Here is a 26,581-nt window from a genome sequence, read left to right as displayed (position 1 = left end):
TTATCTTCTAAAACCTCTGTTTTATTTATACAGAGCCAAGTCCACTTCAGTGGGGATATGGTTTGTCTTTCAATCCAGACCCACTGATGAATGTGTTGGTTTTTACCAAATATCCTGGTCAGCACACAGTAGATTAGGGAGACTACAGTGTTAATCCCTCTCAGCTAGAGCTACAAGGTGTGTATCAATCTCCGATTCTGTGAGAATCCTAGAAGGCAAAGGGGAAAGAATTAAATGCTTATGCACTGGGCAAGAATATCTATTAATCTAATGTATTTTCCTAAAGTCTATTTCTAAAAGAAAGTATCAAAAATTTTAGTAAAGCTATGTGACGAAACTGCATTTTATGGCAAGATCTAAAATGACCAAAAAAATTAGAAGGTAAACTAGTCAGAGGGTCTAAAGTCCCTAAAAAAAAAGTGAGATGAAAAGTAAAATTGTCAGCAGCAATCTTGAGAGGAGAAAGTAGTGCTTTCTTGCTTAAGGATTTTTGATAAGAGAATTAAGAATTTTTTCAAATGGCGACTTCATCATTTAAGTTCAAGGTGCACAGAGAGTATTGGTAGGTTAATATACTCAAGGGGCCCTAATGGTGAAGTATCTTGTAATAAGGCTTAATTCTGCTGTTAATGAAATTAAAGAAGTTGGTAAAATCTCAAAATGGATGTTCAAATATCTTTAGGAAAAAAGCAGAAACTGAGGCAGTACGTTTTTTGAGATAAGCACTGGAAAATGAAACATTATCTTAAACTTGGTTCCAAAAAATAATTACTGATATTTTCAATTTAGGTACCTCAGGGCAGTATCCTGACTTATGAAAAAAGATTACTGATTACTACTTTCCTTTGGCTGTGACTCTGAGTTCAATATTTTAAAGATTTTTTTAAAATATGCTCCATTTAGAACTGCTCAAAAGTGAAAAGAAAAAAATAGCAAAAATTTTTTCAAAAAAAGTCATCAAGTAGGCTTGGCAGATTTTTTCAGACATTGAAAAAAGCAGTTACGTCTAATTCAAACGATCTTCCTCCTGAAATTTCTGATCTAACATTAACTGGGTCACAACTGAACAAGAAGCAATTCCTATTGTAGTTTTAGCTAACATTAGAAAAGGATGACCATTCATATCCACTTTTAAGTAAATGAACATGAGTGAAAATATAACTCACCTGAATTTAGGATTTTCAACCGTAACTACTCCAACTTCTAATTCTGAAGGTTTGAAATCAATGGATAGAACAGTAGACAGACATGTTATTGCTGTCTGCAAGAAAAATACAGTAAATATGACAATATACATTCTTTTAATAGTTTACAATTTTTATATTTTATCTGATTTTATTCTTATAACAATCCTGAGATAAGTAAGGTAGGGTTCATTAACTCATAGATCACTTGCCCAAGATAAGAGTTAGTAAAGGAGCAATGACCTCATCCCTACCCCTCATCCCTTTTTCTTTACTGTTATTTTGTCAATGTGAGGTAGATCTGGTAGTTACACTGTTTAATAATTATTTAACAACAAGACAAACGAAATAAAATAACTAGCATTTGGACCCCAGCCCCAACTTCCGAATCAGAAGCAGAAAGGGGTAAGGATTGGGGCCTGGAAAACTCTTTCCCATACTTCACCAAATCCATGGAGCCAATGCTCTACTCTATTAAGCCTGGGCTCCCTTTACTATACTATACTTCCTTTCTAAATCCCTTGGTTTTTACTACTGATTAATTACTTTATATAGATCTCAAAGGTCATTCTATTCCAAGGTGAAACTCAAATCACAAATCACAATCTGTCTCTAACGGAAAAATCTTTTTCTGACAGATTGAAGAACAAAGAAATATCCAAATGGGGAATAAAAGTAAAAAATAATCACAGTTCACATTTATATAGTACTTCACAATTCACAAAAAGCATTTTACTCCCAACAATCCCGTGAGGTAGCTGATGTTTCATGCTCATTTTACCTATGAGGAGACTAAGGCTTTAAGGAGGTTAAATGACTTGCCCCAAGTCACATCTAGCAATTACTGATGCAGAAACTCAAATCTTGTTCTTCTGACTCTTGGTTTTTCCATTATCTTCTCCCAGAAATAACAGTTTGAGATTCCTCTTATCAAAATCTCTTAAGTTGAGAAAGCACTATTTTTTCTTCCCAAACATCACTACCAATATTTACATTTAATATTTCTTATGTAATTTATGAATATCATACATGGCACATTGGCTTTCTTATAGGTTCTTATAAGACTTTAAAAAAAAGACACTGTAAGAATATAAGAATAGCTTTCAATTTTAATCTGATAATAAATAACAAGCAAATTTCAAAAAGGGTAGTGAAGAACTAACTCTAATTCAAAGCCCCTAGACTGTTCTGGTATCTTTGGGAAATCAACATCATGATAAAATGTAGCATTTCTTACGTAAGCATAAATTTAATCAGCGATGAGGGAATTAGGACAGCAAGTGGTTAACTGTGGGAACTGAGTGAACCACACTGACTCCATCTTATGATTCAATTCTGGAGCTAGCTTAGTTCCCTTTCTATTCAGTTATGGGTCTAGCACAACTTCTGTCTCGTGAGAAAACTATTCAATTGTGGGAATTGGCAGAAAACCTTATTGTACTGTTTGAACCTAATTCTGCATGGCTGAGAAGCCAGACCACCCCTACCTGCTGCTTACAGACCTTTATCTAAGGACCAGAAACTCAGATCCAAAGACTTGATGCAAGTTTTCTCACAACTGGACATCTTAAGCATTCCATGTCTTATTTAAAAACTGGTCCTGTACTAATCAGTTATTGTTTCCTTGTTCCTTTGATTAAATATGAATACTTGCAGGGCAAGAGAGGGTGAGGGAATTCTGGGAAGTGTAGCTGTTCACTCTCAAACCTCTCAACTTGGAGAAGTCCTTAATCTTTCCTCCAATTAGAAATCATATTATCTAATGTTGTATTACTTCCTTTTAATTAATTGATCTTGATTAATTGTTTTTAAGTCTGTCTCCCCCAGTATTTGGGGTCCATACATCTGGATATGTAAAAGCAACTCATGAAACTGTACTATATGCCAAATTTAAAAAACAGATAATAATGATAAACCTATAGGTGACCATAACTTTTCCTTAATGAAAACATTTCAGTGGCTCTCAGCTGCCTCCTAGAATAAAACAAAGACTCCTGTTTCTTGGAATTTAAAATCTGGCTTCCAGACTTGTTTCATTACTCCCCTTCACGTACTATACATTTCAGCCATGCTGACTTACTAACCACCCTCTACACTAGATGCTCTACCTCCCATCTCTGTGTTTTTACACAAGAAAGTCTCACACCTGGAATGAACTCTCTCCTAACTTGAACCTCTCAGAAGCCTTGGATTCTAAGAAGGGAATGTTTTGTTGTTATACTTGCAGTGCCTAGTATGGCGACTTGCACATGTATAGGTAAAACAAACATTATAAATGTTTGCTGAAATTTAATACGGAGGCATAAAGGAAACAAAGAAAAGAGTTTGCTTAGCTCCAAAGGGCAGAACTGGGATGAATAAACAAAAGTTACAATAAGACATAATTTTGGCTCAACATAGGGAAAATCTTCCTAGTGGTCCGAGTCATCCAAAAATAGAAATGACTGCACAAGAAGAAAGTAAGTTTATAATTATATAATTATATATATAATTATATAATTATAATTATAATATTATCTAAATTAATTTGCTTATTCAGTGCCATACTAAACTACCAATGGATTACTTTGTAAAACCAGACAAAATAATAACATAATTAACCTGGAGTTCACCAATCAACATACACTTATTGCTACGTACTAGGTAACTGTGCTAAGTGCTGGGCACACAAAGAAGGGAAAAACATGATCCCTGATCTCAACAGGCTGACATTCCAATAAAGTAAACAAGATACAAACAACTATGTACATAAATGATATACACAGCATAAACTGGAGAGGAAGGCACTTTGGGAGACTTGGAAGGGAGATCAGGAAAAGCCTCCTGTAGAAGGTAAGACATGAACTGAGTCTTCAAGGAAGGCAGAGAAACAACGTTGCTGGATTATAGAGTGGATGAGGGTAAAGAAGAAAAAACAGTAGGAAGGGCCATGTTGTGAATATAAATACCAAGTCAAAAATGATTTTATATTTGATCTGGGAGATTGGGAGGGGGTGTGTGAGGAGAGGAAGGGGGAATTGGAGAAAAACAAACCTATGCTTTAGGAAAATCACTCTGGCATCTGGCAGCCCACTCCAGGGTTGAGATATGAGACAAACAGACCAACTAGAAGATACTTCAATAGTTCAGCCAAGAAGTGATGACAGGTTGCACCAAGATGCTGAGACAGAAGGGGGATGTATGTATGTATGTATGTATGTATGTATGTATGTATGTATCTATCTATCTATCTATCCATATAGAAGGTAGAAACATGAAAACTGGAAACAGACTGGATAAATGGAGTGCGAAATAGGAGTTGAGAATGACACCAAGGATGCAAGTCTCAGATGACTGGAAGGATGATGGTGTCTTATACAGTAAAAGTAAAGTGTGGAAAAGGGTATGGTTTGGGAATGTGGTAGTGCAGGTGGGGGATACAATCTGCAAGAACAGAGGTCAAGGGAAAAAAAAATTTTAATGGAAAAGGAGGCCAAGCATTACCGTATCTCAAACTATACTACAAAGCAATAATCATGAAAATAATTGGTACTGGTTAAAAAAGAGAGGTTGATCAGTGGAACAGCTAAAGCACAAAAGACACAGAAACAAATTAACCTAGACATTCAGCATTGGATAAAACCAAAGACACCATTTACCCCAGATTCCCTATTCAATAACAACTGCTGAGGAAACTGGACAGCCAAAACCCCCCTCCAAAACAAAACAAAACAAAAAAATGGACAGCCATCTGGCAGAAATTAGGTTTCTTACATTACAGGTTACATCTTCTACCATAATATCAAAAGAAGCTCTAAATGAAAACATGATTTAGATATAAAGATCATGTTATAAACAACTTAGAAGAGCAAGGAAGAAATTTCCAATCATCTCTCTGGATAGGTTGAGAGCTCATGACTTAAAAATGGATATAGAGGATCACAGAAAATAAAAAAGACAATTTTGATCAAAGAATATTAAAAAGTGACAAAACTAAAGCAGCTGAAATTGGAAGAGAAAGTCAATGGGGAAAAGAATCTGCACAGCAAATTTCTTAGCTTTATCACCAATACATCTGGGCAACTGATCAAAACAGTTAAATGGTCAAAGGACATCAACAGGAAATTTTCTAAGACAGAATCCAAGCTATCAACAGCCATATGAAAAAATGCTTCAAATCACTAATAATTAGGTAAATCTAAATTAAATCTAAGACTAACAGAGTTTACAAAAGCGGAAAATAACAAATGTTGGGGAGGGTAGAATGAGCTGTAGGAAAGCAGGCACACTAATTGCACTGCTCATAGAGCTGTGAATTTGTCTAGTTGTTCTGGAAAGCAATTTGGAATTATGTCACAAAAAAACTTTGCATATTCCTTTGACTCAACTACACCATTACTAGGTCTATACTACAAGTTAAATCAAGTTAACGAGTATTTTCTACGTGCATACTATGTGCCAGGCACTGCACTGTGCTAAACTCTGGGATATTAAGAAAGTGGGAAAAATACCTCATCCACAGTACCCATAGTCTAATGGGGAGATAGCACGTAAGTAATTATATAGAAACAAGATGTATGCAGAATAAATTGAAAATAGTCTTGGAGGGAAAGCATTAGCATTAAGGGGGACTGGGAAAGGCATCTTGTAGAAAGTGAGATTTTAGCTGAACCTGAAGAAAGCCAGGGAAGCCAGGAGGTAGAGGGTTCCAGGGATGAGGGGACAGCCAGTGAAAATGGAGTACACTGCTTGAGGAACAGCAAGGAGGCTACTACTGTCACACTACACAGTAAATGGAGGGGTATAAGAAGATAGAAGAGTGGTAGGAAGGGGTCAGGCTGTGAAGGGCTTTAAAAGCCAAATAGAGGATTTTATATTTGACCACTGAGGTTTATTAATATAGGGAGGGATGTGGCTGTGTGAGTGTGCGTGTGTGCAAGATAGAGGTGGACAGGCAGGCAGACATATGGTCAGAATTTAGGAAGATCAATTTGACAACTGAGTGTAGGATAATCTGAATTTTGGAGAAACTTGAAGCAGGGAAAGCAACCAGCAGGCCTGTTGCAACAGTCTAGATGTGAGGTGATAAGGGCCTGCACAGAGATTTAAGGGTACATGAAAAATTATGAAGGTAGAAATGATAGGACCTGGCTGACTGGACTGATTGGCTATGGGAGTGAAAGACAGTGTAGTTATGAACACCTAGGTTTTGAGACGGGGTGACTTGGAGGACAGTAGTGCCATTGACCATTAACAACAAAGTTAGGGAAGAGAGGAAAAGAGTTCAGTTTTGTACATTTTGAGTTTTAGACACCTATTATAGGACATCCAGTTGGTGATGTATAAAAATAGGCAGCTGGTGATGAGAGAATGGAGGTCAGGAGAGAGGTAAGAGCTGCATAAAAAGACCTGAGAAATATCTGCATAGAGATGATAATTGAAACTGTGAACTGATGAGATCAAGTCAGACAATATAGCAGGATAAGAGAAGAAAGCCTAGGGCAAAGTGTTGGGGTGGACACCCATGGTTATCAGGTGTGAGTGAAGAAGACTGTGAAGAAATGGTTACATAAATAGAAAAACCAGGAGAAAGCAGGTGTCAAAAAATACAAAAAAGAGAGTATATCCAGAAGAGAGTGATAAACAGTGTCAAAGGTTGCAGAGAGGTTAAGAAGAATAAAAGAGATCAAGGAAAGCGGAAAAGGAATGTTTTCATGGTAGCCAAAAAAACTGGAAACTAAGTGAGTTTCCACCAATTGGGGAATCACTAAATAAACCGTGTCACATGAATGTAATGGAATATTATTGTGCTAAAGAAATGATAAATGGGATGGTTTCAGAAAAACTTGGAAGACTCGCATGAACTGACAAAGAGTAATGTGAACAGAACCAGGAGAATACATAAATATAACACTGTAGAGACAAATAAATTTAAAAGACTTAAGACTCTGAACTGTGGGATCCCAACTGGAGAAAAGCCATAATACACAGTAAGAAGTGAAAAGCCATTAACTTAAGCTCTGTGAAAGGTGGAAGCCCAGAAACGGTCACCTGCTAAAAAAAAAAAATCATAACTTAAGATACTGAATCATAACTCAGATACTGTGACTAGTACAAGACCAGTACCCAGTCTTGAGTGCCTTGGCATTTACCCAACATTAATTAAGCAGAAAAACCCAAAATACCCACCAATCCACAGTGAAGTATCCTATGGCTTCTTGTCCCTTTGTCTAGGGTCTTTGTGGGGATCTGCTGAATTGTCTGGCAGCCACCCCAGATTGCCCTGTTTGTAAGTATTCATAGTGACTAATTAAACTTCTATAACCAATTGGGAGCTTCTTGGCCTCTCCCTTTAGTATGAAACTCACCCCACAGTATAGGGGAGATACAGGGTTCCCCAACCAAGAGGAATTTTGGACCTTAGACTAAATAATGCAAAGATCAACCCTGACTCCAGAAGAAGGATGAATAATCATGATACCTACACCTCTTGACAGAAAGGTGATAGACTCAGGGTATAGAATGAGGCTTTTGGTTTTTTTTTCTTTGACATTTTGGACAATGCAGTAATTCGTTTTGCTTTCAAGCAAAACATGCACATTTGTTATTATGGTCTTGCTTTCCCACCCCACTCCAATTGGGGAAGGGGTAGGAAGAGGAAGGTGAGAGGGAAAGTAATTGTTAATTGAAAAAATTAAACTTTCCAAATAAACTTCCAATATACCACACTGTAAGAGTAAGACCATCTTTTTTCCTTCCCCTTAGACCACCTATTATAAACCATTCAATATGACTAATACACACATTTAAAGACATTTCAACAAACCCACCTGCTCCTTCCAACACCCTGTAAGATGAAGATAACCCTTTCACCACCTACCTAATAGTACTATTGTGAGGAAAGTGCCTTGAAAAACATAGAGCTCTCTAAAAATGTGAATTATAATTTTTGATTAAAATCTTTTTAAAAATTTTAAAGAAAAAAAACTGATGTTCTATAAACTTACCTCTACTGTCTGTTCAAATGTCCAGTCAAATTTTTTCTTCACTTTCTTTTCAAGAAAACTGGTTGACTCAGTTTGTTTGACTCCAGCTGCAGTGGCCTTAAATCCACAGTAGTAGCCTGCAGGATCGCATTTATATACTTGAGGGCCTTGTTCTTCATCAACACCAATCAATATCATACCTAAAGAGGGAAAGATCTGTATCACATATTTTGCTTCTTTAATAGAGCCATATCATGAAGCTAATCTAGGGATATATTCCATTAATAATCAATTTTAATCTCACTCTGTCTGGACAGGTGTATTTTACTTAAAAACTAAACGATCAATATAAAAGCACACAACCAACAACTCTGATATACATACATACACACACACACACACACACACACAAATGGAAAAACTACAAAACAAATCAAGGTTGAGTCATTTTTCACTTAAAAAAAAGTATTCCTTTAGAAAAAACAGTTCCATTGTTGTTTTCATGTGAGTGGTTTTAAGATAAATCCTCTATCAGTGAACCCCATCTTTTAATAACAGTTAAGCAAAAATAACTGCTATCATTATGGTGGCCAATTATAGCAATATGCTTCTAATAGCATATGTATGAAACATTCATTGCCCCAGTAGTCCTACATATTTTTTTTACTGAAGTTATGTTTTATTGTGTTATAGTCACTATAATTATTCAACATTAGGCTTCCTTTTAGGTTTCTTTTCAATTTATATCACTGCAATTATTGTTTATATGGTTTTCCGGATTCTATTGACTTGCCTCAAGTTAGCTTATGGTTTCTTATGTTTCTATGAATTTTTCACACCAGTTTATTTAACAATTTTCCAACTGATAGGCATCAACCTCTGTTCCAGGTCTTTGCCACAACAGCAAGTAGTATGATGAAAATGTTGGTATATTATATATAAACCTTTCCTTCTGTCTTTGTGGGTATACTCTGGTACAGGATTGTTGAGTCAAAAACAATTTAGTGATTTTTTTTCCTTGCATAATTTCAATTTGCTTGGGTGAGCTGTTATAGACACAGCTAGAGGAAGTAAAAAGTGTGCTGACTGGGTCTACCACAAATTTAAATTATCTGATCTTAATTGGGTTCTCACTGCTGCAAAGCAATCCTTTTTTTTCTTCCTAGACTATATCATACTCCCCACAGTGGCTGTTCAAAGCTTTCTCTTTCCTCAAGGCTCCAACATCACCTTCTTTCCACTCTGCATCAACAGAACTGGCCCCATACTTTAATGAGAAAATGGAAGATCGCTATCATCAGCACCCTCTTTTGCCCTATTCTGTATTTCAAACCCTTCTGCATTATTCCCTGCTCCTTCTTCTTTGTCCCAGTCTGAGGAAGAGGAAGGCCTTTTCTTTGCCAACCTCCATCTTTCTCTGCATTCTTGAACTTCTCCCATACAGCTTCTTCCTTGCCCCTTCCATTACTCCTCTTGCTCATCATCATTCTCTCTTTATTCACTGGCTCTCCTCCAATGGAGATTTAGGTCTCCTCCATCTGTCAATCCTCATTTGATTCTTCTACCTCCTGAAGCTATCACCTCATATCTTGGGGATTGGGGTGAGAAAGTTCTCTTCCATTTTCTAACCTACGGGTTAGAGTTTACTATCATGAAGCTCAGTTGGGATGGAGCCAATGGAAATAAAGCATAAAGATACTTAAGGGGGAATGATTGCTGGAAAAAGGTCCTAGAAGAGGTAGGAGGTGACGATGATAATAACGATGACAACAATAATTTATATAATAGTTATTAATACTTATTGCTATTATTGTTGCTGTTATTGTTATAATTATTACAACAAGCTTTTATATATTGGTTTAAGACTTGTTTTACACAAGTTACCTCATTTGATCCTCATAATAATCCATTATTTACCCCATTTTACAGATGAGGAAATTGAAGTTGAAAGAAGTGACTTGATCAGGCAGGGTAGCTGAGAGGGCATTAGCATTTATGTGGAGGGAGTAAATCAGCAAAGGCTTCACAAAGAATTCCTCCCCCCCCTTAAAGGCAATTGGGGTTAAGTGACTTGCCCAGGGTCACACAGTTTAGTAAGTGTCAAGTGTTTGATCTGAGGTCGGATTTGAACTCAGGTCCTCCTGACTTCAGGGCTGGTGCTCCACCCACTGCGCCACCTAGCTGCCCCAAAACCTTACAGTCTCTAGACAGAATAGATTATAAATAAAACTTGATTGTAAATGCTGTCCCAAACATCAGAAATCTAAAAGATTTCTACCTTACATATATTTCAATAAACTATGCCATTTAACATCATTCTTTTCATATGTCTTTGAAAAATAAAAATAAATTCTTTGGTGTCAAGAAAAAACAGTTCAAAATTCCTTAACATACTTACAACAGCCAAGGGGTCTCATTTCAGCATTCTGTGTGTAGACCTGAGAAATATCTGCAATCCTTTTACACAACATATCCACAGGAATCTCATAGCCATATTTGTATTTCCAATTTGCAGCCTCATAGCGAGCTCTTTGCACCTGAGACCTGCTGTCAGCTGACAGTAAGACAAAGATTACAGTGGGAAAGAGGAGTAATATTCAAAACCAGATGACACTCAAACTTTAAAAAACAAGATATGGGAGACTCTAGATGTTCATTATCTAACTTCAGGCATGAATATGTGGTGTCTCCACACCAAGGGCACATCCAGGCCTTCCTTCCAAAGTCAACATCTGCCTTGTGCCCTGGCCCACAGGCTCACATATCCCTAGTTGTCTCCAGGCCCCAAAAGATGATCAGGAAGAGGTCCAGGAGCACAGAGTCAAGAGGCTGCTGCCATTTAATGGCCAAGACTCACAGTGTAGTACCCATGTGAGAACACAACAGTCTGAACAAGAATCTCAAGGGGTGTGGCTCTGGGCCTGTGGTGAGAAGGAATCACATTGGAGCTGCAGGTTAATCTAGAATTGTAGCCAGAGCTAGACCAATGCCACAGGCAGAAGCAGACCTTTTCCATTTGGCCAATTCTACTTTGTATGCAGTTGTTCTACTTTTTCTAAGTTGTTGACTCTTTTTTTCTATTATTCTCTGTTTCTTTCCCCAATTTTTCTTCTACCTCTCTTACATGATTTTAAGCTCTTTTTTGAGCTCTTCCATGAGTTCTTCTGGGCTTGAGGCTACTCCCATTTTTCTTTGGGGTTTTGCCCACAGGCGTTTTGACATTGTTGTCCTCTTCTGAGTTTGTGTCTTGCTCTTCCCTATCACCATAACAACTTTCTATGGTCAGATTTTTTTTGTTGTTGTTTTTTGGTCATTTTTTGGGGGGGCCTTTTTCCTTTCTTTTAAATTTGAGCCTCTGTTCCCAGGATGGAAGGGGCTTAAGCTTCTTGTGCCAGGGGCCGCAGGCCTTGGCTGTTTACCTGGTGCTGTACTAATGTTGCCCCGAGGGGACTCCTGTATTTGGTACTATGTTGAGGGGGTAAGGTGGAAGGGGTAGCTGGCACTGCTGAAGACCTTAGTGGATCTGACAAGTTACCTGGTGCTGAGCTGTGATCCTACTGCTGGTGTCTGGCATGTGCAGAGGCTGGTGGGGTACTTCTGCATTTCCTTGGGGCTACACTGAAGCATATGGTGGTCTGGTCACTGGCAGCTGCCTATTTGCCTGAAGCTATGCTAAAGCAGTACCTGGTTGTTCTCAGAGCTGGAGTCTGCCCATTCCCCTAGATACACTGAGGCACGTGTGTGAGAGTGTGTGTGTGTCCTGATGTTGGCATCTGCCTGCTCCACCACACTGGGGCTCAGGATCCCCTGCTGGTTTGTTAAGGTAGGAACTGCTGGGATGCTAACTGTCCTGGACTGCATTTCTCTTTTACCCAAGTGAGACAGACCTTTCTTACTAATCTTCCAAGTTTCTTGGCCTAAAAGACTGTTTTACCCCATCTTTTTGCTGGTTCTGTTGTTCCAGGATTTGTTCTGAGGTGTTACTTTATGGTTCTCTGGAGGTGAATATGGGAGAGTTACAGAGATTTACTGCTTACTCTGCCACCTTGGTTCCCAGAAGTCAGAACAATATAGTTTTAAGTATAATACAAGCAATATTTATTTAGGATATAGATCTCTCTTTATTTCCAGAAAATAAATTCTTTTTAAGTTACTTATTACAATAGGATCCTTGTTTGTTGTAACAAGTCTCATTACCATAAGGATTCAGACTTACCCAATCTGCCCCACCCCTCATCCTCTCCACCACCACCAAACCCCCCCACCAAAATCCAAAAAACCCACCCTCTCTGAGCTTACACATACTAGGTCTCCTCTCTAGAACTAACTTACAAAGTGTTGTTTTCTCTCTTTTTATTTTCTTATGCCCCTACCTGAAGCTTATTCCAGAAAATCGCAAATATAGATCTAGATCATGTCTAGAATTTCCCAAATACATATAAAAGTGTCCCCAGCTCCTAAACATAAACATCTAAGGTAACAAATGTTTATTTCACCCAGCAGAAAATGCAGAAGAGTCACAGGAGCTCATAAGTAGATACAAAAGACTAAATCCTCTGAAATACAACTGCATAAAAGTCAGACACAATATGAAGAGTCTAAAAGGTAGTTATCACCCTGAAAGCTTTATAAAAGACAATGTTCTACCACAGCTAAAGGTTTACAGTTTGCTTACATTGTCAGGACACATTGACATTTGCCCAGCACAACATAGGAAGTGCTTACTTTTTTTTAAGTTCAAAATAAAGAAGACAGTTTGTAAGCTGAACAAATTACCTGTCATTCCTGTCATCACACAGCCAATGTTTTCAGTTATTCTGAATAAGTGAGTCACTGTACTTGAATCCAATAACTTGTCCTAAGGCAAAAAATAAATAAAAGCTCTAATTAAAAGGAAATTGCAAAAGAAAAAGCAGACCGTTAACATATGCTACATTGTAAATTCCTTCAGCATGTTAAAATCTTTGTATACTTAGTGTCTCTAGTGTTGTTGTTTTGCATTTAGCTTAAATACATGCTCAATTAACTATGGTTATGAAAAAAATATAAATATCAAACTGAATAGAAGGTTTAGAATAAAGCATAAGCTGACAATGACTTGCTTCATTAGTAACTTTATAGAAAAAAAGTTTCATAATTAAAAGGGGAAAAAACCCAGTCTTTTCTATATATAAAATTAATGACAAAACTGTTCATTATTTACTTCACTTTCTACTACTGGTAAATAGAAAATGGCGCAGCTAGGTGGAACAATGGATAGAGTGTGGGACCTAGAGAGAGGAGGACCTAAGTTCAAATCTATCCTCAGGGCTAGACTCCGGGCAATTCACTTAACTTCTCTCAGACTCAGTTTTTCCATCTGCAAAATGTGGATAACAATGGCATCTACCTCCCAGGGTGGTTGTGAGGACTATAGGAAATATTTGTAAAACATTTTACAAACTATAAAACTTAACATAAATGCTAGCTATTACTATATTCAAAATCCAAGTATTAGATATACTTTGATATTATGAAATTTGTACTCTAGTCCTGTTGATGAACTGAGAATGGACTATCTACATTTGTTATTAGCAAAAGGCTCCCAGACGCCAAAACAGGATAGTCTCATCAAACCTAAACATCTAGAAAGCTTAAACTTTTTCATAGACATTAATCGTTTCCTTGCATAAATTCTAAGCTCCCTGAAAACAGGGACTGTCACAGTTCTTTGGTAAATAATGTCTAGCATGGTGCTAGATATGGAATAGACACTCAGTGCAGAATTGGAGAGGTGCACTGGGAGTCAGGAAGAAGCGTGAATTCTACCTCTGACACTTACTAGTTCTGTGACCCTGGGCAAGTCACTTTACCTCTCTGAGCCTGTTTCCACATCTGTAAAACAATGGTTTAACAATATCTCTATTGTATCAAAGTTTTAAGGCTCAAATAAAGTAAAGTGTAAAGAACTTTGTAAATTTTACATAAAAATTAAGGGGAGGAAGAACATCTATTGTTCAGATCATGAAATCTAGTTAGATGAACAACCTCCAGATCTCATCACAGAGAGAAAGAAAGTGTGTAAACTCAACACACAAACACAAAAGACAAAGAGTGTGTGTGTATGTGTGTGTGTGTGTGAGAGAGAGAGAGAGAGTGAGTGAGAGAGAGAGAGAGAGAGAGAGAGAGAGAGAGAGAGAGAGAGAATACAAATAATAAGAGGGGCCCAGAACTTAACAGGAGGTGGAGAGCAAGCTGGATTGTTTCTGGAAAATTGCAAAGTTATTCTAATGACCCTCTGAAACAAAGGTCCACCTTTTTAACATTGTTTTTTTTTTTTAATTTTTGCTAGGTAATGGGATTAAGTGACTTGCCCAGGGTCACATATCAAGTAAGTGTCAAGTGTTTGGTCTGAGGCCAGATTTGAACTCAGGTCCTCTTGACTTCAGGGTTGGTGCTCTATCCACTGCACCACCTAGCTGCCCCTCATTGTTATTTTTCTAATGATGGTGTATGGCTGGCTCATAGAAGAACTTTTGTCTGGGAAGAAATAAGTCAAGAACCACTCAGTGCAAAAGAAAATAAAAGAGTAGATGCTAGCAAGGTGAAACTCATTACAAACAAGGAATTTATACAGAAGAATGATGAGGGATGCTACCAGAGAAATGTATGATGAGAAAGAAAAAAAATGGACTAGTCAAAAAATAAGAATAAGATACAGTCTGCACCTTCCATTGATTATTAAAATTTCAAGAGAACCTAAGGTAGATTCTATAGTATATTGAGAGAAGCGCTTAAGATGAACCAGGATTACATGACCAAGAGTCAAACAAAGATGGACAGACATGAAAAGGTTGAAATCTGCATTACTGGGGAGGGGTCAGAGGGAATATGTTCAAAAGATCACGATCCACTGGAATATATTCCACTATAGTGGAATTTTAAAAAATGATCAATTAGAACCTTATATGAGGTACCACATCAAACCTATCAGATTGGCTAACATGACAAAACAGGAAAATGATAACTGTTTGAGATGTGGGAAAATTGGAACACTAATGCATTGTTAGTGGAGTTGTGAACTGATCCAACCATTCTGGAGAGCAATTTGAAACTACTGCACAAAGGGCTATGAAACTGTGCACACCCTTTGACCCAGCAATACCACTTCTAGGTTTGTATCCCAAAGAGATCATAAAAATGGGAAAAGGACCTACATGTACAAAAATATTTACAGCAGCTCTTTTTGTGGTGGCAAAGAACTGGAAATTGAGGGGATGTCCATCAACTGGGGAATGGTTGAATAAGTTATGGTATATGAATGTAATGGAATACTATTGTGCTGTAAGAAATGATGAGCAGATGGACTTCAGAAAAACTTGGAAAGACTTACATGAACTGATGTACAGTGAAATGAGCAGAACCAGAACACTGTATAGAGTTATGAGCCACACTGTGGGATGACTGACTTTGATTGACTTGGCTCTTCTCAGCAATGCAAGGATCTAAGACAACTCCTTTTGACTCACAATGGAAAATGCTATCCACATCCAGAGAAAGAACTTTGGAATCTGAATGCAGATGGAAGCATACTATTTGCTCTCCTTTTCTTTTATTGTTTAGTTTTGTTCTTTCTCATGGTTCCTCCCATTAGTTCTAATTCTTCTTTATATTGTGACTAATGGGTAAATATGGCTAATACGAATGTATAAGTAGAGCCCATGTCAGATTGCATGCCGTCTTGGGAAGGGAGAGAAAATTTAAAACTCAAAGTCTTATGGAAGTGAATGCTGAAAACTAAAAATAAATAAATGAATTGTTTATATATATATATTGATCTTTTTATATACATATATAAAAAGATCAATTAGAACCTTATAGAAAAGCAGTGTTAAAGTAAGCATTTTGTTAGCTAAACATGGTCATATACATAGAGGTACATCATGTTGAATACTTGCAGCTAATATATCCAAGTAACTGAATGAATATTACTTACTGGTACTTTCTTCTGTGTAACGATTACTGCACAGTCTTTCCCTCGGACAGCTACTGATGTGAGGCCACCCTGGTTAATAGCTTTAAAAGCATATTCTAAAAACATAAAAATAATCAGAAAATCCATCTTAGTTCATTCATTTACTATACAACATTTTCTTCAAGGCAAGCAGAAACCTCCCATACACTTATGTCCCTTTTTAGAGGAACAGCTCAAAAATATGTCTGCAAAGAAAACCTTCCCAGGCTCAGCTGGAAACATCATTTGGAGAGATGACTGGATACTGCACTGCATACTCAATATATCACTAGACTCATCAGTCTGACATTCAAGACTTGAACTTCCTTACAGCCTTATCTCATGCCAGACTATCCTCTATTTTCCAAATTTGTCCCAGATCTAGTTCACCATTTCTGTGTCTTTGCTGATTTTGTCTCTGGAATACCCATCCTCCCCTTATCTGCTATAATCCTTCAAGACATGGTTAATATATTAATCCTCTTCCATGAAAGCTTCCCTCACTCCACCCTATCTCATTCTTCTTCTACTGACTTGTGTTTTAATCTGTATTGGAGTTATTTATGTGCCCAAATTCAGTTGTAATCTGTCTTATTCATATTCATAAGCCCCAATGCATATGACAATGCCTGTGCAAATGGTTATTTAACAAATATTTTTTGGGAAAAATATACTGGAAACAAAATGGGTGTCTATTAATTGGGGAATGGCTGATATACATATATACATACATATGTGTGTGTGTGTGTGTGTATAGATGACATGAAGTATTATTGTACAGTGAGAAATGATAAATAGGATGAATTCATAAAAATGTGTGAAGATTTGTTGGGAAGAATGTTGTGTCCACTGTCATAGTATGTCACTGTACAGACTGTTTTCTCTATCTCTCTTTTTCTTTTTTGTTACAAAGGAGAGTTCAATTCGGGGGGGGGGGGGAAGAAGGTTTTTGCTCAGAAATGAGAGTGATATAAAAAGATTAATAAAACGATAAATATTTGTTTTTAAAAATCCACCATAATATCCTCAAATGAATACAAACAGCATATAAAAACAAAAGTAAAACATTAAGACTGTATATGATAAGTCAATAAGCATTAATTAAATGCTTACTATGTGCTGGCACTGTGCTAAGCACTGAAGATACAGAGAGGCAAACATGCAAACACACACACACACACACACACACACCCCTGCCCTCAAGGAGCTTACATACTAGTATAAGGCAAGCAACATGTAAATAAATATATGAAAGATACATATAGAATAGAAGTAAGGTAACTTTAAAGGGTAGGGCTCAAGTAGCATTTGAGTTCAATCTTGATAGAAACCAAGGTAGTCAACAAGAGGCACTCTGTGTGAGAAACAATAAATAGGAATGTAATGCTGGACTGCAGAATGCATGGAAGCGGAGTAAAATGTGAGAAGACTGGAAAGGTAGGAAGAAACCAGGTTGTGAAGAGCCTTACATGCTAAATATAGGACTTCATACTTGATCCTGGAGGTGGGGGACCTATGCCTTAAGACAATCATTTTGGTAGCTATGTGGAAGATGAAGTGGGGAGAGACTTGAGGAAGAGGGGGCCAATTAGAAGGTCAACTTAACTTGGTGATCATATAACTAGTTTAATCTAATAGTAAGTCATAAATACAAATACATAAATACATTTGAACTGAGATCTCAACTCCAAGTTAAGCACTATTTCTACCCTGGGCAAGCAACTGTATAGACATAAACATATTTCCAATGATTGCACATAAACATATTTCCACATTTATCATGTAGTGAAAGAAGAAACAGAACAAAAGGGAAAAGTCACTAAAAAAAAAAAGTGAAAATAGCATGCTTCGAGCTGCATTCAGACTCCATAGTTCTTTCGGTTTTTGTTTTTTTTTTTTTTTGGCTAGGCAATGGGGTTAAGTGACTTGCCCAGGGTCACGCAGCTAGTAAGTGTTATGTGTCTGAGGGCGGATTTGAACTCAGGTCCTTCTGAATTCAGGGCCGGTGCTCTATCCACTGCGCCACCTAGCTGCCCCTTCCATAGTTCTTTCTCTAGATGTGAAAAGCATTTTTTACCATGAGTCTTTTGGAACTCTCTTGGATCATAGTATTACTAGCTAAATCAATCACAGTTGATGGTTGCACAACGTTTCTGTTACTGCATACTATGCTCTCCTGTAAACCTGCTTTTTCTCTTAAATCTGTCAACAGACAAATATGAACACTGGACTTTGAGTCAGACCCAGGCTCTGACACTTCATGGCTGTCTGACCATTGTCAAGTCACTTAAACTTCTCTAACCTGTAGCTGCCTTATCAGGGGTTTATGGGGATACACGGAAAGAACACATGACTAGGAATCAGGAATCTGTATTCTAATCTCAATTCTCTTGTGTCACTTTAGAGAAGTAACTTTGACCTCCGTGGACCAGTTTCCCCATCTGTAAAAAGGTAACTGAGCTAGAGAAGATGCCTTCTAGCTGGTATTCAAAACCTGGGACTACCACACAGTAACTGTGAGAAAAGTATTTCAAAATCTATATAATTTAACTGAATTATCTGTGAGTTGCTCAGTACTGTCAACTTACCTCCATTTTATTCACACTGCTCTCCTATTCCTTCACCTCTTAACTAGGTTTCCTATATCATTTTGTTTCCTTCTAAAAACCAGAACAATATTACTGATGCATAAATGTGAACCCCTTACTCTAATAGTCAAAAACCTAGAAAAATTTCCCATTGCTCACAAAGGCTCTACAATCAAGCTCTAATCTACCTTTTCAGTCTTATCTCACACTATTCCCCTTTGAACAGTTATACACATTTCCTAATTCCTTTCAGTGTCCTTGTCCCATACTTTTGTTCATGCCTAATACTCACTCCACCTGTTGAGACTATAATCATTCAACATCTACCTCAAATATCACTTCCTCTCTAAAGTTTTTAATGACACTTCAGCTGGAAGTGTTTTTCCTCTCTTCCCCAAACCATCACAGCACTTTGTGCCTCTCATGCATTTACCATGTTCTCTTTGTGCATCTTTTATCTTTTCTACCCAACTGTAAACCCATAAGGGCAGGAGCCATTTTATTTATCCCTCATATCTAGCACTGCACTTTGTATACAATAGGCCCTTAATAAAGGTTTGGTGAATTGCTGTGGTTTAAGTATGTCACCATCACCTGTCATCAGGACACACTGGGTGCCCAGCCATATATCTAACCTCCAAAAAATGCACAGAACTATGATTATCCTTTTTCTCTCCACCATAGTTACCACCACTTCTATCTTCTACCCTGCTAGTTAAATTTAGCAAAAAGTATAGTGCTAATTACAAATACAATGGAATCTCATAGTCAGAAGAGACACCGGAAGTCTCTGGATTACAGCTGAAGGAACTGAGACCCCAAAAGGTAGGTCATTTAATAATCTCTACTTGCCTTTTCTTTATATATAGGGGAGAAAAGTGGAACTTTCTTCCACTGATTTGAATTATGTCTAAGATCCATACCTCTATTCTTCCTGAATTTATCCATTTATTCATTAGCATGCTCCATCAGGATACTCCCTGTATCAGTGATTCTGTGAGCAGTTTTGAAGGTCCTTTCTACAGGTCTGAGCTAATGGCTTTCCACTGAAGTGCGAAGTGCTCTGATGGTGGTAAATGAGAATGAGAGGGTTGTACTAGGTCTCTTGGCAGCCCTTTACTAACATTCTATATGACTAAGATTCTAAGAACAATGATTGAATAGCACTTATTGTTGCCTGCTGGCCTTTATCTGGTCTGATACATAAAGCTAGATGCATTTTGAAAAAACTGAGGAAAACAGGTAAGAACGAAGAAGAGAAATGGTGATTTGGTGCACCACTTTTAAAAGTGCTTTGTAAACAAACACTACCTCTTAATAATCTTTGTATAGTATTCTGCATAAAGTTTTGAATTAGTGAACAAATATGTATTGAGCACCTTGTCAGTTTTTTCAGTCATGTTGGACTCTTTATGAACCCATTTCGGGTTTTCTTGGCAAATATACTACACTGGTTTGTCATTTCTTTCTCTAGCTCATTTTCCTGATGACAAACTGAGGCAAACAAAGTTAAGTGACTTGTCCAGCATCACACAGCTACTGAATGTCTGAGGCTGGGTTAGATCTCAGGAAAATTAGTCTTCCTTACTCCAGGCTCAGCACTCTTATCTACTGCACCACATAGCTGCCCGAACTGAGAACCTACTACAATGCCAACAGGCAGCTCTAAGGTTAATGGATTGATTTTGAATACTTCTGCTTGTCATAAAACATTTATTTGTTTTGGTTTTTTGGGTCTTTTTTGGCTACGCAATGGGGTTAAGTGACTTGTCCAGGGTCACACAGCTAGTAAGTGTTATGTGTCTGAGGCCACATTTGAACTCAAGTCCTCCTGAATCCAGGGCTGGTGCACCACCTAGCTGCCCCCATAAAACATTTATTTGGAGAAAATTAACTCAAATGGCTGATTGTTAAGAGACCTTGGTCAATCACATCGTTATGATAAGCCTTTCCAACTTCTAAGAAGGCAAATCAAATGTTTAAGGTTTACTAAGAGTAGCAAATCAGTTTTATGTCACATTCATGTTACATCTCTTCCAATCCTTGTGCCTTTCTTCATCATTCTTTCATATTTCTCCAATGTTCTTGACACCTAGCTCAGTCTTCCTTGCCATCCTATTCCTTCCTCTACTCTCATGCTCCACATGTTAACCTCACAAATATCCTGAATTCCTCAATTCTTATTATTTGTCTTTTGGCCACTTGGGATGATCAAACCTTAGACCTCACTATAATTTTAAAATCACTGCACCTTCAAAATTTTTTAATTCTGTTCCTACTCTGATTACAATCTCATCTTTTCAACTCTCTCATTCCTTTCCTACCTGTTCTTTGTCCCAGTGAATACCACTTTATTTCTTCATGCTTTCCCAATCTATGAACTCTGATCGAGAGCCTTATTTTCCTCCCTATTCAGTCTTTGTCAGATACTTTTAAAATGCCCTTTCATTGCCAACTTTTCTGAGTCGTCCCAACTGCTCCAGTACAGGTGATTCAGGACTGTACTTCCTCCATTCTTATTCCTAAACTGCCCTAGGCAGCTGTCTTAACTAGGTCCACCACAAATTTATCACCTAACTTCAACCTGACCCTCACTTTGGTGCTTTTCTTCTTGACTATCATCACCCCCCCCATCAGCTATTCCAAACTTCCTTCCCCAAGCCTTCAATTCTATATCCATTCCCTTTATTATCAGTAGATGACTTTGCTTCCTACCAGACCAAGGGCATCTGAGGTGAACTTCAAATTCCCCTCAATATCCTTATATACCTTCTCTTTCCTTCCAGTCCCAGTGGGCTATCACCCCACCCCTCCCAAACTCATATCCAGGCAACAGAAAAAGAGGGCTGAGAGAAAATAACGAGCACTGAAAGTGAAAGGAATGTTATAAATTGCCATGCCAAATAAGGATTTTTAAAAGGACAGGCTGAACTGGCACGTATGACATGGAGCCATAAGACTACTAATGTAGGGCCAAATAATGCCATTGGAATGCTATGACAGGCAACTCCAAGTAGGAGATCACCTTGCCTAGTAAGAAGCTTCCTACCTCTTTCTTGGGAACTGAGGAAGATCAGAGGCTATGGCCCCAAAGGAAGTGGAAGATATGAGAGAAACCTGCCAAAGGAGGCATGGAAACAGTATGGCCAGCTACTAAAACAGAGACACTGAGGAGATTAAGGCAGCTCCTGACTTTGATTCCTTACAACTTGCCAATGAACCAGGAGAAGTGCAATCAGAGAGTGATTTACAAACTCTAGGATTGTGAAACTGGGAGGAGGGGTGGGAGAACATGACAAAAGTTATTATCTAGGCTATAGCTGGAGGTTTCCCAGCGGGGGAAATTCCCAGGGGGGAAAATGTAGGACACAGTTGCAATGTATTTATGAAACTATATGAAGACGAATCTTTTATTGAATTTTTAAAACCACAGAGAAACTAAAGTGGGGGAGAAAGGGACAGGTGTTTGTTACAGTAAGGACTACCTTCTCCAAACTACCTGAAACCACCACATCAGTCCTTTATCTGTGGAGGGTACCTCATCACCTCTTCTTCTAGACAGGAAATGACTATCTATTCTCTCTACCTACCACCTTTTTACATAGTATCAAAATTCTCATTTCATTTATATGGGTAGCTGTGTCCCCCAATAGAATGTAAACGCCTTAAGGACAGGGACTATTAACAGTTTTGTTTTTTCTCTCTGAATCCCCTGAACCTAACACATAGGCACTTAATAAGTGCTTACTAGATGAAAGCTAACATCTCTCCATGAAAGCTAACATCTCTCCTGTCCTTCATGGAAATATCGCAGAAAGAGTGGTTTCTACATACCTATTTCCATTTCTACACCACTCACTCTTCAACCCCTTGCAATCTACTGAAGCAGCTCTAAGATCACCTCTTATAACCAAGTACATCCTTTTTTGGTCCCCTTTCTTAAACCTAATTCTATCTAATTCTGACCTCCTTTATGTTATGCCTTTGTACATACTTTCCCATGCTGGAATAGTTTTTGCTCCCTGTTACCATCTGTTAACCAACATTTCATCTCTTTTGTGAAACTTTTCCCTTCTCCCTGGTGAAAGTAGTCTTTCCCTCCTTAAATTCTTCATTGAACTTTGGCTCTCCTTTGTTCCTATCACAATCTACTCTGTATCATACTTGAAGATTTAAGTCATACTACTTCTCCCACAATAAGAGAATAAACTCCTTGAGAGCAAGGCCTGTATCATGATAATTTAAGGTATCATATATAATTTATTTTGTATCAATATTGTATCATGTCATTTATAACTGATTCATTATTTAATAAAATATCTATTAAGCATCTGCTGTATGATAGATACTATACAAGATCCTGAGGACATTAAAAATAAGACATAATAATTCCTAACTTCAAAAAGCTTACATTCTATAAAGGAAGACAATATGCACATAAATAAGAATGTACAGAACATACACAAAATAAATACAAAGGAGTGGGGTTTTTTTTTGGGGGGGGAGTAAAGAATATAGCTGACAGAAAATCAGTAAAGGCATTATGTAGGCATTTAGGTATAAAGTCATTTGAGCTGAATTTTGAAGGAAGATATAGGTTCCAAAAGGCAAGGCAGGGAGGGAGTACAAAGGAAGAGAAATGGGAGATGGAATATGATGACAGAAATGATCACACTGGCTATAACTATTTTCATTTTCATTTTCTTTTCCTCTAGTAACGTCTACCAGGAATCTGAAAGGCTGGATTAAGTCAGTAAAATAATCCAGAACAAATCTGCCTTGACCTAGAACTTTCTATTTTTTCTACCTATATATTCCTTCAGTTCTTTCAAGCTAGTCAATGAAATCCTTATCATCCTGTACCGTGAATTAGAATGCAAAGACCTTGAAGACAGGTAAGACCTGTCTTAATCTTAATCTCTCTCCTCTAGTACAATACCAAGGCCAGTGCTCTCCATGTAATAAGAACTTAATAAATGCTGAAGATATGCTATCTCAATTGAACACAATTATACTAAGTGGAACAGTAGATTATACTTCAAAGTTGGGTCTTAATAAACTGCATATACTAGCAAAGTACAATATCAAATATAATTCTTCCTTTGCACAAACCAGAAGTTTTAGGATTGAATGTTCAAAGCAAGAGAAAGTATAAGGTAGAAAAATTATACAAACTCAGAAACGAAAAGTTAGAATGTAGCCTATTAACCAATTATCTCCCTTATGTTCTATGAAATGCAAATTCTATAGTGTTTTGCTTGCCAATTAATTAAGATGAGCATTAAAAGAAAAATTTTTAGAAACTGTAATGGGTTCTATTAGAAAAGGTAATGAAAATTTAACTGGAAAATGTAACTCAAGTTGATATAAGTTCAAAATAATTGTTTTTTCTTTGCTATCACTGATACAGTGATTTTTTTTTCTCACCCCAAATTTAGAAATGAAGAGAACTTAACAGGTCAATTCATTCTAAGTATAGTAGTAGGAGGCAACAAATTTGCTCTGGAGTCACTTTGGTAGAGCAAAAAAAGCAGTATACTGGTAGTCTTGATACCTAGGATGAGGTCCTGATACTGCCACTTAATAGCTATGTGACCCAGGACAAGTTACTCAGTCTCCCCATCTGTAAAATGAAAGGGTTAGACTAGATAAGGGGTTCTTAACTGGGGAGTCCATGCCCCTGGTTTTGTTTTTAATATTGGTAACTATATTTCAATATAATTTGTTTCCTTTGTAATCCTACGTATTACATTTTACATGTTTAAAAAAATTAATCTGAGAAGGGCCCACATTGCTAAAGAGGTCTATAATACAAAAAACCTTAACCTTTGGACTAGATCTATTCTATAGGGCTACTTACAGCTCTAAATCTGGGAGTTTCTAAATTACCCTGGTCTAGAACTGAAACTAAGCCTTCCTAGCATCATATTTTCCTTGATCAAATCAAGAGTTTACTTTATAACAATGATGCAAACTTCTGTTGGAACTCATGAAAATGTAATTAATACTGGACAACTAGGGTTAGTTTCTTTTTTACCAAAATAGTATTTCATAAAATAGATTGGTTTATATCTGCCTACCTCCACTGGAACAATTCAAAGTTAATGGAAGGGTTGGAGAATTAAAACACAATCACTTGGGCTTGTTTTAAGCAATGTCACAGATAACACTCTTGTTGGCTGTCTTTTAACAGGAGAGTCATGGTGTACAGCTAACTAAGCACTGGACTTAAAAGTCAGAAGCAAACTCAAATATAAGTTCCACTAACGATTAGCCATTTAACAATGAAAGTTACTTAGCCTGAGGCTCATTAGTAAAATGGGAATAATTATTGAAACACAGATCTTACAGGAATGTTGTGGGGGAAAACTTTTACAGCTATTATTATAGTGGCATTCAATTCACACTCTGACTTCCACACTCCCAAGCACGTACTTTGAGAGCCGGGAGTGGGGATGTGGAAGTGATAGTTATTCAAACAAAAAGAATAAGAATGCTGTAAGAAAAGCTGCAAGAGCAGGAGTTAGTGGAAGGAGAGATAAAAAAAATAATTCTACTTTAATTCAAGAATTATTTACTGAACACCTACATTCAACAAAATGCTGGGTGCCCAGAGGGTTGTCATCCAGGAACATAACATCTATTAAGGGAGATAAGAAGTATGCAAAAACGTCTAATATAAAACGGGATGTGTGAAGTACCAGAGATAGATGTAATACAGAGAACACTTCCAGCCAGGAGGATAAGACGTGAACTTTTAAGCAAAGGACGAAAGAGGGTAAATGAAGAGATAACGGGAATAGCTACAATAACAACGGACTGATATGGTGTTTTACTGTTCACAAGGCACTTTTCCTCACAGGTGAGCAACTGGAGAACTTACCTAAGGCCACACAGGTAGTTCATGGCCGAGCAGGCCCTCGAACCTCTCCCTGCACCTGGTCAGCATGGGACTTTAGAAACCATCGAGCCCAACCCGTTCATTTTACAAATTAAATAACCAAGATTTAGACAGGGTAAATGATTTGTCCGGGATTATATGAGCACTAAGGGGCACAGCCTAGATTTGCCATCCCCCTACCTCCTCCCCGTCCTCTTTACTGCCCTCACCCGAGTTCAGGGACCCAAGGCCGCACTCCCTATGGACCATGGTCCTAAAGGTATAGAGACCCTGGCCTTTCTCCCGTTCCGGGCCCACCTCTCAAATCAGGGCGCAAGGAAGGTTCAACCACCGAGTTCAACATCCCGGGTCTTGCTCCAGAATCCGGGGGAAGCCCGAGTCGCGCCCAGGCCTACTCGCGCCAAAGCGCGCCGCCCGGCTGCATGGCTGGCGCCGGCTCCAGGCCACATCATGACGGGGCAGTTCCGCTGCGCTGGCGGCGGGGACCATCCCACTCACCTACTTGGTACAGGCGACCCTCTGGGGAGAAAATAGTAATGTGCCGATCAAAGCCGGCACTGGAGCCGCGGGACATCTCGACGCACTCACTTTCTCTAGCTCAGATCTAACCAATCTTGCCGCACCCTCCACGGCAGACATGCAACACCCGGAAGCCTCGAATAGTACTTCCGGAGCGCAGAACACCGGGCGGCTGGAGTGGTTAGCAGGTTTAAAAGAGGGGTTTCGGAGTGAGCATGCGCAGCAACACACTGGCCTCTGAGAGGGAATATGGAGCAGCTGTTACTAAAGTAGAGCAGAGGGAAAGTGACGGGGCGGATGGGGGTCGGGGTGGGGGTGGAGGTGAGGGTGAGGATGAGGAGAATATATTGTTATTATTTTTAACATTCTTTTTTTTTTTGCCTTTCAGATTCTCTCCCTTTCTCCAGTCTCACTCTCTCACCCGTTGATAA

The 26,581-nt window shown here is 38.1% G+C and overlaps 1 protein-coding gene across 3 annotated transcripts; it reads right to left on the bottom strand.

The window, feature by feature from the left end:
• Positions 1-26,301, bottom strand: PSMA6 (proteasome 20S subunit alpha 6). Of its 3 annotated transcripts, none has more exons than XM_020991388.2 (7): positions 26,130-26,301; positions 16,125-16,219; positions 12,926-13,007; positions 10,548-10,703; positions 8,171-8,349; positions 1,167-1,261; positions 1-208 (listed from the first exon to the last, which is right to left on the bottom strand). In XM_020991388.2, exons 1-7 carry the CDS (start codon positions 26,203-26,205, stop codon positions 151-153), a joined length of 741 nt encoding a protein of 246 aa, XP_020847047.1. In that variant the 5' UTR covers positions 26,206-26,301; the 3' UTR covers positions 1-150. The 3 variants fall into 3 exon arrangements, with proteins under 3 accessions (XP_020847047.1, XP_020847048.1, XP_020847049.1); XM_020991389.2 differs by lacking the exon at positions 26,130-26,301 and adding an exon at positions 25,929-26,021; XM_020991390.2 differs by lacking the exon at positions 26,130-26,301 and adding an exon at positions 19,654-19,813.
• Positions 26,302-26,581: the final 280 nt, after the last annotated feature.

Source organism: Phascolarctos cinereus, unplaced genomic scaffold, assembly GCF_003287225.1.
Source record: "Phascolarctos cinereus isolate Bilbo 61053 unplaced genomic scaffold, phaCin_HiC Scaffold_2;HRSCAF=192, whole genome shotgun sequence".
Taxonomy (NCBI): Eukaryota; Metazoa; Chordata; class Mammalia; order Diprotodontia; family Phascolarctidae; genus Phascolarctos; species Phascolarctos cinereus.
The sequence above is the reverse complement of the archived record's forward strand: the minus strand, read 5'-3'. Positions and strand labels throughout refer to the sequence as shown.